This window comes from Penicillium citrinum, assembly GCF_028827155.1.
Source record: "Penicillium citrinum strain IBT 23319 chromosome Unknown utg000003l:1.0-4596430.0:1.0-4598250.0, whole genome shotgun sequence".
NCBI classification, from domain to species: Eukaryota; Fungi; Ascomycota; class Eurotiomycetes; order Eurotiales; family Aspergillaceae; genus Penicillium; species Penicillium citrinum.
Genome location: NW_026622688.1, coordinates 1,582,183 through 1,597,108, shown reverse-complemented (window position 1 = coordinate 1,597,108; position 14,926 = coordinate 1,582,183). Strand labels below are relative to the sequence as shown.

At 47.7% G+C, this 14,926-nt stretch overlaps 6 protein-coding genes across 6 annotated transcripts; 4 read left to right on the top strand and 2 right to left on the bottom strand.

Moving 5' to 3' along the window:
- Positions 1–208: 208 nt before the first annotated feature.
- On the bottom strand, positions 209–4,545 carry bud4 (uncharacterized protein; the record flags this gene model as incomplete). Its single annotated transcript, XM_056642726.1, has 4 exons — positions 209–835; positions 890–1,587; positions 1,644–4,386; positions 4,456–4,545. The coding sequence occupies 4 exons, from the start codon at positions 4,543–4,545 to the stop codon at positions 209–211; spliced, it is 4,158 nt and encodes a 1,385-aa protein (XP_056502138.1).
- Positions 4,546–5,277: 732 nt separating this feature from the next.
- N7469_003805 (ATP-dependent RNA helicase mrh4) lies at positions 5,278–6,084 on the top strand (the record flags this gene model as incomplete). The annotated part of the gene is made up of 1 exon (XM_056642725.1): positions 5,278–6,084. One exon carries the CDS (start codon positions 5,278–5,280, stop codon positions 6,082–6,084), a length of 807 nt encoding a protein of 268 aa, XP_056502137.1.
- A 91-nt stretch (positions 6,085–6,175) lies between these two features.
- Positions 6,176–7,171, top strand: N7469_003804 (ATP-dependent RNA helicase mrh4; the record flags this gene model as incomplete). The annotated part of the gene is made up of 1 exon (XM_056642724.1): positions 6,176–7,171. The coding sequence occupies one exon, from the start codon at positions 6,176–6,178 to the stop codon at positions 7,169–7,171; it is 996 nt and encodes a 331-aa protein (XP_056502136.1).
- Positions 7,172–9,256: 2,085 nt separating this feature from the next.
- gprI (putative cAMP receptor (Car4)) lies at positions 9,257–10,647 on the top strand (the record flags this gene model as incomplete). The annotated part of the gene is made up of 5 exons (XM_056642723.1): positions 9,257–9,516; positions 9,591–9,792; positions 9,876–9,940; positions 10,012–10,561; positions 10,627–10,647. The coding sequence occupies 5 exons, from the start codon at positions 9,257–9,259 to the stop codon at positions 10,645–10,647; spliced, it is 1,098 nt and encodes a 365-aa protein (XP_056502135.1).
- Positions 10,648–11,143: 496 nt separating this feature from the next.
- N7469_003802 (D-mandelate dehydrogenase-like dehydrogenase) lies at positions 11,144–12,328 on the top strand (the record flags this gene model as incomplete). The annotated part of the gene is made up of 2 exons (XM_056642722.1): positions 11,144–11,295; positions 11,419–12,328. 2 exons carry the CDS (start codon positions 11,144–11,146, stop codon positions 12,326–12,328), a joined length of 1,062 nt encoding a protein of 353 aa, XP_056502134.1.
- A 222-nt stretch (positions 12,329–12,550) lies between these two features.
- N7469_003801 (pseudouridine synthase PUS2) lies at positions 12,551–14,429 on the bottom strand (the record flags this gene model as incomplete). Its single annotated transcript, XM_056642721.1, has 4 exons — positions 12,551–12,758; positions 12,815–14,023; positions 14,091–14,294; positions 14,353–14,429. The coding sequence occupies 4 exons, from the start codon at positions 14,427–14,429 to the stop codon at positions 12,551–12,553; spliced, it is 1,698 nt and encodes a 565-aa protein (XP_056502133.1).
- Positions 14,430–14,926: the final 497 nt, after the last annotated feature.

Sequence of the window (14,926 nt, the reverse complement as noted above, 5' to 3'; positions counted from 1 at the left end):
GATCCGCATAGTACACCAACGCCAGAAAATAGGAAAGAGAAAAAGGAAATCGACCTCCAAAAGAATCGGAGAGAAAAAGGGGTGTATGAAACGGCATTCACAAGGGAATGGTGGTTTTAAAAAAAAAAGACTATTGTGACAACTTGACATCATGGACAGAAGAAGAGAAGGGTAGACTTTTGTTCAGTACGGTCGTGTCATGAGATGCTCAGAACATGAGGGATCGGGTCTTCTGGCGACGAGCGTCAGTGCCGATATCAGGTTGAGAGTAAGTGTGCTTGTGCCCAGATGGTCGAGGTCGTGGGGATTGAGCTGCCGGCGCCGCAGATCCCGCTGAAGCTGGAGGTGCCATTGCAACAACACTTTGACGCTTGCCAACAGGTGATGAAGGAGCCACTGGAATGTTACTAGGTGGAAGACGCTCGGTTGTTAACCGTCGCGACTTCATGCTGCGCTCGTGTCGGAGCACGAGATCAGCCCATGGCTTGATAGCACCGTTTCCTGAGGTGGCCCCCTTGCCAACAGCTTCCGACATGACCCTTAACCAACCGTCCTTGTCAGCAGCGCTATCTGCATAGAAGTCGATGACCTCCCCGTTGCCAAAACGGATTCGGAAGCCTTCTTCAACAAACATATAGCCATCTTCTTCCTCCGCAAAGGCAGACTTGCGGCGACCACCACCTCTGGTGCTGGTCTCCTTTTGGATCAAGGAGGAACGGTCATCGATCAATTTAGCTGCCTTGGCCAGGTTGATTGTCGCACGAGGTTGACGCGTTGTTTCATGGTAGGCAGTCAACTTTGAGCCCTGCAGCTTGAAGAAACGTCTTCGCCAGAACTGAAGAGAGAATTAGCGATGAATCATTTAATTAGACACATTCCGAGAACTTACCGGACAATCACCACCCTGTTGAGAGAGGAATCCTTCGTAGCTACGAGCAGCAACGCTCTCAGCATCACGCATTTCACGGATGCAGGCATTCATGCTCTTGGGCATATCTTCGTCCTTTCCACCCTTGGGCTTCGGGACGAAGAGAAGCTGAAGCTCCAGCTTACCGATTTTATAAGGTGGTCGACGCTGAGCAGTCATGCTGGTTGCGCTCTTCTTGCTCTTGACACTGCTGGGTTGTTCGTCAACAGCCCATTCATTGAAGCAGGCAATATCAACAGTGTGAGGGCGGCCAAATGCATGCTTCTCGTGGTCACTCAAAGCAACGTAAGCACGTGCAAAGCTGCCATCACGGGCGACAAGATTGCGCAGGCGATCATAGACAGGTGCATTAACATCATTGGCCTTTTGGTGCTGAGATTGCATTTGTTGCTTCAAGTCCAGTTCCTTGCGACGTCGGGGAGAGGCAAAGACTCGGCTAAGAGCAGAGGTCTTCTGGCGGCCGGGGGAACCAGAAGCCTCCTGGGGGTACAGTTTGGATTCATCAACCTTCATCTGGAGAGTGAGCTGGAACTCGAGATCACTTTGTACAATAAGTTCGAATTCCTGTCCAATCGGGGCTGTTTTTCCAAGTTCGAGCCAAGATGTAGTCACACAGTGGAGACCATTGTCAAGAGTGAGAGCGAAGTACGAGCGCTCGCCTAGAAATTATTAGCTTCAGGTTCAACGTATGGGGCAATACTGATATTGAACATACCTCGAGGCATGGGCAGATCCAAATATTTGAGACCAACGACCTTGACAAACAAACGACCACGCTCTTCGCCTTCTTCAAATGCATCGTTCATGATGGGTTCGTTCTCCTCAATGGTTGCAGGTGGCTCCTGCACGTTGCTTGATTGACCGGGAAGAGGTGGCACAGCTCCAGGCACGGGCTTTTTCTTAGGAATTGCACCAGCCATCTTGATGCTTGGCTTCCGGGTGGACCCATTCCAGGGAACAGTAGTCCAGGTCTGCTGGCTGGCCTTACGAGGGGAAGAGCCTGCAGACCGTGTGCCTCGGGGATCATTGGTGGGTTGTTCCACAGGAGTAGAGGGTTCCTCTTCATTACGGTTGCTAGCAATGACAACCTTGGTATTTTGGCGCATCAGATAGCCTCTCTGTGGACGGGACCGGTTAGCATGAGCTGCGAAATTGATAAAGCTTGAAAGGGCAGGGGATTTGGGGGCCAGATGGGGTTTATCCTGAGGGGCTGGCTTTGGGCGAGGGTCAAGCCGGGAAACAGCTAGGGAAAACGCAACCTTTTGGGACTCAATGACACGGTCAAATTCCTTGGTGAGACCGGAGCCAAGGCTTTCTTCTTGGATACTGAAGGGAATATCGAGTTGCATCAAGCTTGACTGGCGTTGTTTTGAAGTAGTTGGGAGGCTAAGTTGGGGCGGAAGGTCCGTTGCTTTGTCCTCAGCCTCACTATCAGTCTTCTCTGGCTCGACGAGATCCTTATTGCCAGGGAGACTGGGGACAGGTGGAGCATGTTGGCCGCTGATCTTGCGACGAGTTGCAGCCATTGCGTCTACGTCGGCGGGGGTGAGAGAAGGACGAGTCTTCAGTCCTTTACCAGAGGCCTTGATTGTGGCAATAGGTTCTGGAACCGATTCATCGGAGGAGCTGGAGCCTTCTTCTTCATTTTCTTGGTGCTGCTGGGAGGCATCTTCCTCATCGTCCTCGTCACCCTCGACGGGGTGACGGATCACAGAGTCCGGTGTAGATGGCTCAGATAGCTCTTCCTCCTTGATCTCAGGAGTGACAGGGCGGTTCAGAGACTGGCGGATAGCTGCCATATCCAAGGGCGGTGGTTCTTTCGAAGGAGCTTCTTCATCTGATTCTTTCGGATGGCTATTCAACGAGGCCTGAGTCTTGGAGCCGCCGGTGGGAGTGGTTTGGCCCGAGACCAGACCTTCATTGTCATTGGTCGCATGTTGGCCAGCTTCAGCAGCAGAGCGCAGCGAATAATTGCTGTCTTCATCGTACTTAGCTCGTTGATCGCGCGATGACAAGCTGTGGTCAGATGAGTTTTGATAATAGTCGGGGATAGCGTAAAGATCATCGTCATGCGCTTCTTCCTTCACGATCACGCTGGAAGAGTCATCGTCATCATATTCTGTTTCGAGGGATGGGATAGGAACATCGGGATCATAGTTATCGTAATGATGAGTGTCGGAGATATGAGAATCTTCATCATCATACATATCATCTTCAAATCTGTCCCCTTTGCGGATATCTCGAAGGATGGAATCACGAGAAATGCGCGGAGGGGAGAATACATCATCCTTGGATGGCTCGCTAGTTGCTTTGTCGGTAGGCACATCGTTTTCAACCGCCTTTGATGATGCGTCCTGATCCCCCTGCTCGGGCTTCTCTTCCTCATTGCTCTTCTTCTCGTTGAGCATCATCAGGCGGAGCCGCTCCTCCAGAGACATGCCGCCGTTGATATCAGACTTTGTGTACGAGGACGCCGCTGGCGCAGAAGGCGGGAATCGTTGACCACCACTCCCCAATTCGAAGGCAGCGGCCAGTTTCTCTGGCGAAGTGGGTCGAGAACCAGACAGACGGTTGACCGAAGGCAATGGTGGTAAAGGACGTCGTTCGCCGTTTGAGTCAAGCGAATCGACCCGGGAATGTTGGCTACCTTCATCGTCTCGAGAAACTGGGCGATCGTCGTTGTCGTGGTCTTCGGCCTGATCAACGAAAGAATCTTCTTCCTCGTTGGCACTGCCAGGGCTCATGAATCGCCAGTCCTCTGGGAGAACGACAGGGGTCTTTTCGATATCTTCGAGAGATGCGTCGAAGCTATCTTCTCTATCCATGAAAGAGTCATGTTCGAAACTACTGATCTCATCCTCTTCCTCTGAATCATAGCTTGCTTCGCGCGATCCGGACGCCACTGAGGACGGGTCAGGAGTGCGCATTTCATATTCATTGACTTGGGGGGGAGCAGCATCAAATGTTACGCTCTTAGCATGTCGGTGATCGTATTCGGACCAGATATCATTCTGGGGGTCGAATCCTTTGCCATACCGAGCTGCTTTTGAGAGAGATGACTTTCCGGGTGAAGGTTGATCTTTGCTGGGGGAGTGGGGTCTGGGTACTTGGTCGCCGAGATCGTCATCCACGAACTGCGACTTAGCCAGGTTCATCTGGCTCTCTCGGTTTGGTGACCTATCGGCGGCAAGTGGTCGATGAGGCACCGACACTTGTGCGGGATCATACTCCTGGCCGGTTTCGCGGAATAGGTTGTGATTCTTGACACGAGATACGCGCTTGAGGTTCTCGAGGGATTCTCTCCTTGTTGGAAGGTAGCAGCTCTCTGGGTCATATGGTGCTTGGTTTTCAGTCCCCTTCGAGGGCGCCGGGGAGTCGCGGCCTTTCCAGAAGAGACGCGGGGAGGCGTTGTTGTTCAGGGGTGAGACATCGTATGTTGACAAGTCGCCAGCCGGCAGCTATCACGTATGGTCAGCTTTCTGTCGCATGAGTCGACAATGAGGTTCAAGGTGTGTCTCTCTGTTTACCTTGGTAGCTTGGTTCCAACTCGGTGAGTTGCGCCGTTGAGCCATGGGGCTCACTTCAGATAATGGCCGTTGGCCAAGTCCACCACTCATTTTCTGTATTGAGCTAGAACTCGCGAAGTGGGTATACTGGTATGGATAAACAATAAAGATGCAAGAATATCCAATGTCTGTGATGTTTATCAGCTCGTGATCATATCTCCAGTTCCTCGATGATCGGTCAACAATGATAGGCCCCAACACCAATTCATGAGAGGGAGTAAGGTGCAGAGCGCGCGAACAATTACAAAACCAACATACCTCTTGCGACAAGATACCAGGTATCGCGTGGAAAAACAACGAGTCCAGGTACAAGAAAGTCAATAAGTCGTGTCGATCGTCAATGGAATGTGTTGTTGTCGTCAACCAGCAAGGAAACAACCACCACCACTTCTTTTCTGTCCTAATCAAAATGTGCAAAGACAAAGAAGAAGGTTGCGAAAGAAAGGGATCAACGAAGGGATATGTTAAGAGGAGGAATAAACAATCATAGAAGAGAGGGGGTCGGATCTTAACAAGAGATCCCAGCTTGTTTCATCGAAAGGTGTGGGTTTGTTACCCCAAGAAGTCCCCTTCAGCCTGTTTGGGCGAGTCACGGGAGTCGCCATGGCAACCGATAGTGGGCTGACTCATCGACGTCTACCGCTTTCCTCTCTGGGATAATTATGACATAGATCGGCACTAGCCCCAAAGTGGTCTAGTCTGGTCCAGACCTGATTTTCTTTTTTGGAAAGTCGTCAATTTCCAAGTTTGACGATTCATCAATTTCTTCATTTTGTTTCAAGAATGCCACTGCCTGTGAGATCGTCGATATGCTGTCTGTGTCAGACAACGGCTTTGCCTCTTTCGACATCTGCTTTACTTCCATCATGGCAGGCGACACGGACTATGGCTACCGCGCGTGCACAACGCAAACCAAGTCGCATGAGTCTTTCTCCTAATGTCGCCAGAACCTCCCTCAATAAACCCCGATCAGGTCGGAGTCGCGATGGCCCGTTCTCCGCGATGAATCAAACAGAAGCTCGGATTCGTGAAAATACTCGTCCTCGATCTCAAGCGGCCCTCAAGCGTTCTGGACAGGAAGATAAGGAGGATAAGAAGAAAGAGACGCCGCTGTATAAGGCCTTGAAGATGCAGACTACATTGTCGCCTGTGACATATGGTCGTCGTGCTGCTATCAAATCAAAGATTTCAAACCTCACCAGCTTCGATCATTTCCCTCTTCTTCCCGCTGTTCGACACTCGATCTTCTCTCAGGGTTTGCCCGGTCTCGCTGATGTCAGTCCGACTCCTATCCAACGAGTTGCCATCCCACAACTCCTCGATTCGAATCCCAAAAAGCAACCGACCAAGGTCAATCCCGATGATCCACAGTATGAACAGTATCTTCTTGCCGCCGAAACAGGTTCCGGAAAGACGTTGGCATACCTTCTACCCGTATTGGATGCCGTCAAGCGTGCGGAAGCGCGAGATGCGGAGGAGGAAAAAATTCTTCAGGAACAGAAGGAAAAGGAACGTGAGGAGAGATTGAAGAACCGGACTTTCGAGCTCGAGCCGGAGGAACCCCCCTATGACAGATTCTGGTCGGCCTAGAGCCATTATCCTTGTGCCCACATCCGAATTGGTGACACAAGTTGGGAGTAAAGTGAAGAGTTTCGCACATACTGTCAAATATCGGTCAGGAATGATCTCTTCGACTTTGACCCCACGTCGAATCAAGAACACTCTCTTTCATCCGGATGGCATCGATGTTCTCGTCTCAACCCCTCATCTACTGGCATCCATTGCTAAGACCAATCCCTATATCCTTAGCCGTGTGAGCCACCTTGTCCTCGATGAGGCTGATTCGCTGATGGACCGATCCTTCCTCCCTACAACCACTGAGATCATCGACAAAGTGGCTCCGTCGCTGAAGAAGCTCATTTTCTGCTCCGCCACCATCCCTCGTAGTCTGGACAATCAGCTCCGCAAACGTTACCCCGATGTCAAGAGATTAACAACCCCCAATCTCCACGCCATCCCACGTCGTGTACAGCTCGGAGTCGTGGATATTGATAAGGAACCCTACCGTGGAAATCGCCCTCTTGCTTGTGCCGACGTCATCTGGTCAATTGGAAAGGCAGGCGATAGTGAAGATGGTCAAGGACATGGCCCTCTGAAACCATTCATGGGTCCCAACGTGAAGAAGATTCTGGTCTTTGTCAACGAGCGTGAAGAAGCCGATGAAGTTGCTCAGTTCCTTGTTTCGAAGGGCATTGATGCTGTCTCCTTGTCTCGTGATTCCAGCTCGCGTAAGCAGGAGGAGATTCTTGCTGAATTCACCGAAGTTGAACAGCCTCCCACAGCCGAGGAGGTGTCATTGGCGAAGAAACAGACCCGTGCCGCAAAATCTATTCCCTTCGTGACTCCTGAGAAGAAGGCAGAGATTGACCGCCGCCTTCCCAACACCAAGGTTCTGGTTACGACTGACATTGCCTCCCGTGGTATCGACACACTAGCCGTCAAAACCGTGGTCCTTTTCCATGTCCCGCATACCACCGTGGACTTCATCCATCGTCTGGGTCGTCTGGGTCGTATGGGTAAGCGTGGTCGCGGTGTTGTCTTGGTTGGCAAGAAGGATCGTAAGGATGTCGTTCGGGAGGTTCGGGAAGGCATGTTCCGTGGACAGGCCTTGATTTAAAGTATAGAAATCATTAATCTGGATAAATATGTACTATATGTGGCGTTGATGGGTCTTTTTTTTTATCTTCTTGCGAAAGACTGCACATCGAAGTGGCCCTGGCAAGAGAATACCCAATGGATTTGCACAGGATTATATCCCGGGCTGTACGATATATAGATTACTTGTTATAGAACATCTTCATTTACACATTTCCTTACATTTGAGTCTTCAGTAATCTATGAGTGATAGTATAAATCCATACCAGATCTGTCTTGCTCTCGAATCACGCTCTTCTTGACCCTCCCTTAGCACCAACAACTACTGATTGGGTTTGGGTCCCAATGGGCAATCCCTCTATAAAATCCGCAACAATTCTTTCGCGAACATGCCCTTCAGCAGTGAAGATACCCGGGTTCTTAAGTTAACCCCGCTTGCTATCAAGCAGTACTCAAACTTTGAGCACCTGGACTTTGGCACTAAACTTGGGTTTCCCCGATATATTTTTGTTGACCACCTGGTCAACATCCATTTGAAACTCAAGCGGCCTTGTCCAGACTTTTGAAAGTGTCTAATATTTTCTAAGGTAGAAGTTAATTTCTCCAAAAAAAAAAAAAGGTTGTTTGTCATCTTGCAGCACTTGATAAAAGGCTCGATTTTAGGCTGTTTTAGAGGAGTCAGTCCTCGAGTTTTGTTGTTCCTGTAACCTGTTTAGCCTCTGCACTCAAGGGATGACAAGCGGCAAACTTCAGAACTCCGCAATTTATAGATATAGTATACCTGTAACTACTAGTTATATCTAGTAGGATGTAGTGAATACCTATTTATATTATCACTTAGTAGGTGACAATATCTTTCTCTTTCCCTAATTTCATACTTCCTTTAAGGAGGATATATATATTTCAGTGTCCTGGTCTTTGTGTTATACCTATATAAGGTTTATCTTCCCCTCAAGCCAAGGTTCGCTTGAGGGGAAGATATCTTGGAAGATCAAGCAACTCCCTTTGAAAGTTCTAAAATAACCTATTTCTTTCCAAAGGGTTGTCAAACCTTTATTCATTGGAACGAAGGTCAATTTTCAAAAATTGATTGGAAGGGTCCAAATCCGAGTTGGAGACGATTCGACATGATCGCCAAAAAAGACAATAGCCTGCAACTTCTCATTCTTGACCGTTGAAGATTCTCTCAGAACAAGTCCCTTTGACATGTACGATATATGCATTCATACCCGTAGTATGAGTCGCATCCGCCTTCTTCCTCTATCTTTCTTCCCTCCTGCCTAGTCGATATTTGGCCTGACAGTTCCACTCGGTGACCCATGTTATGATAAGCCTAGAATAAAAATTACACCTTTAATTGTCTGATAATAGGAAGAGTGTCTGGAAACTGACAGCGCAATCCAGCTGAAGTATTGGGCGATATTAATAAGCTTTTCTCGGCGCTGTTCTACCACAACTTAGGGCTTCTCGGGGGCGGCAAGGGCGGCAGGGTCAGCTTTCAAATTGTCAATGATCGAACAAAAGTGCATCAAGGAGATATATACATAGAACGATGTATTCAATGCTGATACATGTTCAATTGTGTGATGGAAGAAATCTCGTCTCATCAGAAACGGAGATGTCAACATCGATTCCAGAACTCAAATTGATTAAGACGAAATCTACAGCGTAACAGTTCGCCGATCCTTGCAATCACCTCACGCTAGGAACTTCTGCCACAATACAATAGCTAGCTTATTGTGAGTCAAGACAAGGCTTGGCTTGGCGAGGCCTAGAGATCTATAGTAGGAAACAATTTGCCCCCTCGGACTCCGCCATTGATGGTTCGCAATTCACAGATGAGCCTACCATGTCCCTAATTACCCTTTTGGGAATCACGTCATTTGCCCTAAGCTGTGATCATGATGCACGGACTTAAGCTGATATTCTTCGATATCCGTCCATTTTGTGTCAAATGAGCCCCATTTCCAGAAAGATACAGATGCAATTCTTTGCCCATTGTTCTGTTCTGTTCTCTTCTGTACTTGGTATACAGCCCTTGACGACGGTATTTTGCTTCGCACATCGCGAGTAGACTTTTACACAGAGGCCGGGGGCGACCATCGTCATGTCGTCGTTATCTCAAGGACAGCTCGACATGATCGGTATCGCTGGCCGAGTCACATCTGTTCTTTCAATACTAGGTTCTGCTACCATAGTTGGTGCGTTTATGGGTTCTCGACACCTTCGAACTCCCATTAATCGAATCATCTTCTACAATGCCTTCTATAATTTATTTGACTCTGTCGCTACCATGATTTCTGTCAATGGACCTTATGCCGGGGACTACTCATCATTGTGTCAATTCCAAGGATTTGCACTTCAAATGTGTGCTCTTTCTTTCATTCTTTTTATTGAATTGTATGAAAAAAAAAAGAGCACTTGACTTATAGTCCCTTTAGGTTTCCGATCGCTGATGTGCTTTGGACATTCGCCATGGCATTGGATACATACCTCGTTGTATTCCATCGATTCGACACTCATTCGCTGTTGAAACTCGAAAAATATTATCTTTCATTGATAACTTTGTTGACTTTTATCCCGGCATTGATATTTTTGTTCATTCGCACACCAGCAAGAGGCCCCTTATATGGAAGCGAAACGGTGTGTAAACTATTCATAGTCTTGAAATTTTCGAAATCCCACTAGTGCCAGTAGTATGAAGCTGACCTTTTCGTTTCTTGCAGATATGGTGCTCCATATCCCCAGAATGGATGATAATTAGAATCGTGCTATACTATGCGCCGGTGTGGTATGTACCCCAATGTCCATAGAACGTCGCTGATCGATGCTAAACATCTCTTTTCTTTGTTACCGGAATAGGCTTGTCATTGGAATTGTTCTTGTGTTATATGCATTAATTGGTATTGAGATCTCACGTTTACGAGATGAGTTCAAACTAACAGAAGACGACCATGTTCAACTTACCTCGAATGTCTCTTCTCACCATACACCTTTTGAAAACCCCAATGGCTCAGTCACTACAACTGTTGAAGCAACTAAAGCGGGCTCTACACAGACGTCTGAATCTGGAGTAACCAGTGAGACCTCGGTTGAGCATTCTTTTGCAACCCGCCCATTTTCATCAAGACAATTTCCGCCAAACTATACACTCCCGACACAAAGGCGCATGTCTTTCAAACAATATATCCTTATGCCTTCACTTTTCTTTCTCGCCTTGCTTACTACGTGGGTGGCGCCGACCATCAATCGAGTCTCGGCTTTTATTCATCCGGGGTACGAGTCATTTCCTCTTCTGCTAGCTGTCAGTGCGCTAGGTTCACTCCGCGGCTTTTGGAACGGTGTAATATTTGTGACTATGGGAATGAAGGGGTGGAGAAGACGAGCAAAGGAACGAAGAATGAAATATAAGGTGGGTCAATACTTCTCTCTCATATTTCAAGATACATTTAAAGCTGATTTACTTTACATGAACAGGCCAGATTTGCGGAGACATAGCCAACTCTGTCAATGTTCAATAATACTAGTAGGCGTTAAGGTTTGATGGAATTTAAATTTATCATTTAATCACAGCCTGGAAGATTCGTGTATTGTTTACTTTATGAAATGCATGACTGGCGGACTTTATTAGAGACTCTAGTACTGCTCATAGTAACTTGGAGTTTGTAGATCGGACCTAGGCGTCGGGTTTCACTCTACGTCAAACCCAAGGAGCTTGACATGGCTCATATGACTATACCTAAAGTACGCCCCATTAAAGGCACCGAGAAGTGCAATCCAACCAGCCTAACGGTAATGTATGAACATCCATCGGCATCACCTCGGAATACTAATCGGTCTTCTCTCCGACGAAGCAAAGTTCATCTCCAGACACGGAAAAGCGACTGGAAATCCGACGGTTACATGGATGTATGTTGAGGTATATAGCAAAGGAGCTGCTCCCTGAAATCGTTCAAACCGTTACAATTTCTCAAATTCAAAGTTGATAGCCAGAATGACTCCTACAAAGCCCACCGTACTCCACGTTGGGGACGCCATTAAATACAACCACGATTTCTACGACAAAGAATTCTCCACTCGTTTCAACGTCATACAAGCAACAGAAACAAATCGTGAAGACTTCATTCAAGCCTTAGAATCAAAAAAGTAAATTCTGACCTGTCCTCATCCCCATCACCGGGCGGTGATGGGGAAGATATCGGGCGATATCTCCACTTCACACCAGCACCATCCACGAATGGCAAGAAATATACACTAACCCTATCCCAGATACGGTGACTTCTCGGCTATATTCCGCCCCCATTTCCAAACTGGCGGATTCATGGGTCAATGGGATAAAGAATTAATCACCCATCTTCCAAAAAGCACCCGAATCTTCGCATCCGCCGGAGCAGGCTTCAATTGGGCCGACGTCGATCTCCTCGGCCAACGCAAAATATGGTACTCCAATGGTGCCGGAGCTTCAGATGAAGCCGTCTCCGATACAGCACTCTACATGATATTGAGTGTATTTCGGAATTTCACGCGCTCACAATTAGCAGCGAGGACAGCGGATCCGGAAATTTTCACAGCAACGCATAAACTCATTGCGACTATTTCGCATAATCCACGCGGGCATGTCTTGGGTATTATTGGATTTGGAAATATTAGTAGGAAACTTGCGTATAAAGCGCGGATGGCTCTTGGGATGGAAATTCATTATTTTGATATTGTTCGTGCTGAGTCTGAGGTTGAAGAAAGACTTGATGCTACGTTTCATGAATCTTTGGATGAACTTTTGAAAGTTGCGGATTGTATTACACTTCATACACCACTTAACAAATATACACAGGATCTGATTGATGAGAGCGCTATTTCGTTGATGAAGCCTGGAGGACGAATTGTCAATACCGCTCGTGGACAAGTTGTTAATGAAGATGCGTTGGTTCGTGCGTTGGAATCGGGACATATTTCTGCTGCGGCTTTGGATGTTCATTATAATGAGCCGCAGGTTTCGCATACATTGGCGAGTATGGAGAATGTGACTTTGACGACGCATATTGGTGGTGGTGCTTTGGATACGCGGATCAACTTTGAACTCAATGCCATGAAGAATATTCTTGCGGTCGTTGGATCTAATGGGGAATTTGTTGGGAAGCCTTTGACACCAGTGAATACCAAGGCTTTTGAAGCGGCATAATGTACTTTTGATATTATAGTAGAGTATTTGAGTACATTTCTAGTGGTAGTGTTGAGCTGAAGTTTGTCATGGCAAGCTTTCAAAGGTTGTTATTAAGAATACGATACAAGAATACTTTGGCACGAAAATGTCAATAAATCCTCGCATGTAATCTGGAATGTTGTTGACTATTTTACAAAATTTTGTCATTGCCTCATATTTATACCAGATACTATCGCGTACCTATTGATTTTCCTCCTTTGCAGGAGGTGCGGGCTCCTCTCCTTCAGACTCCACCGCAGCGAGTGCCTTCTTTTCACTGCCATTCTTGGAAGCCTCCACTTTTTCGGTAGGAGCAGTGACAAGCTTGGCCGCTGAAATACCAGCAGAAGTGATATACAAGAAGTGTTCTTGAGGGAAGTGGTCGATATGATTGAAGAAGGAGCCGAATCTGTAGCTGGAGTTAGTATACTTGAAACGCGACAACACCAGTCTGATGGGACTTACTGAGTGGTATCTTCTTCCTCGCGGAAAATGCGGTTGTAAATCTCACGCTGTTTGAATTCGTTCATTGCCGTGGCATACTTGTCAAAGTTGATAGGCTCACGACCGAGACTTCCGGCTTTTTCATTGTAGGTATCAAAGATGGGACGTTCAAGCAGTAAGCCCAAGCCAGGGGCCTTAGGAATGGCAATACGATCAGGACCGTATGTATCGGTGATGCGATTGGGTGTACAGCCAGATCGAACGACAAGGGAAGCCATAGCAACCATCTTGCGGATCTGATGCATCATGAAGCTCTGGCCGTGAACTTTCAAGCTGAGCCACTCGGTGCCATTGATAACAACAGGCTCTGGGCTAACTTTGAAAGACTTAATGTGACGCTTGGCTGAGGGATCCTTGTAAGTTTTCTGAACAGTATAATTGTGGAAGTTCTTGGTGCCTTCGTAGAGGCTGAGGCACTCTTGAAGTCGGGCGACACGAGATGCAGGAACGCGATAGGCTTTGCGGGCCTTGATGTAAGCTGCCTTGATAGCTTTGATGGTATCGGTGACCATCTTTTGTTGAGGGCTCATTTGGAAAGGAACCTTTTCTGTCGACTCCGATGGGGTTTCTTGCGGATCCTCTGCTGTTTCGGGTGCTGGTGCGGGAGCGGGAGCTACTTCACTCTGCTCTGCGTTTCCAGACTCTGGCTCATACCAAAACAGCGATTTTTCTACAATCTCACGGATATCTTCAGGGACACCGTCCAGGATAGGCTTGATGTGCGTCCTGTCAACTTCCTCCCACCAACCTGCAACTTCCTCTTGCCGCGACTTGAGGTCGTCCAGTTCCCCAGCCTGCTCGGCCAATTCCACGATTTTGTGTCCCAAATGGGTGCTTGGGTGGGGCGGCAATAGACAATAGCTGGGCATCAAGTACTCGTAGACTCGGGAGTCGACGAGTTGATAGCAATTGAATCCACTAGTAGTTGTCTCGACTCCCCAAATGCGAATCTGTGGACTCAATTTCTCGTTGATCTTCTCGACGATATCCGGATCTTCGATGATCATTTTCAGTGAGACAACATTCCCCGCAGCATGCACACCTTTGTCTGTCCGAGCACAGCGAACAAACGACGACTTCTTCGGATCCTCGGCGTTGGCCTTGGAGATAGCACCGGCAGCAACCATGGCGGCGAACAAATCGCCTTCGATAGTCTTCTGATTTTCATTTCTAGACCAAGCCAGTTAGCAATCTTTTCTATTATCAAACTGTGTCAGAATTGGAAAAGCAAGCTTACAATTGCATGCCAAAGTAACCAGTTCCCGAGTATCCCATCAGGACAGCCACCTTCTTCTTAGGACGACGCTCCTCATTCGCAATCTCTTCCTTGCTGAACTGAGTCGCATAGATCGGAGCAGTGACTTCCTCTCCATTCTCAATTTTGCGACGTTTGTTCTCGGCTTGTCGTTCGGAACGCTCTCGTTTATTTATGGCTTGTCGACTCCCTCAGTTAGCCAATTGCGTTTAAACCATAGCGTGTAGGATAGCTCTTTACATACGCGTACTCCGCCCTTCCCATATCGCGGTTCTTACGCCTTCCACCAGTTCGCTCTGCTCCGCTGGCGTTTTCGGCCATGATATGCGACTGAAGATCTCAGTAAGCTCCGGGCGTTGAGGTTTGGATCCGAAAGAACGCAAAGGTGCAAGGGTGTATGCGCGAGGAGTATTGAAGTAATAACGAGGTGAACGGGTTGTGAGAGACGAGAAAATCGCCCGATTGCGCGGAGAAGAACGAAAGGCACGCATCAACTCGTCTTGGCAGAAAATCGAACGTTGCGGCGGCCGGCGGTTTTTTGGATTAAGAAGGCACGCTAGCCTAGATATGGACTAGTCTGAACACCTCAGAGATATGGCATGAAAGAACGGCAAACAATGCAAATATCATGTGACGTGAAGCTGTCGGCGCATTTCGTTGCTTTCAACCTCGCGCCTTCATTGACATCTTCTTTTCATTCAGGCCGAAGCGCTCATTCAGCGCTGCTCTGTGCCAGTTTTCCATTTTCACTCGCTTTCTAATACCACGGTTATATACACCAGACGATGATCAATTTGCTTGATTGAACTTTGCGACTA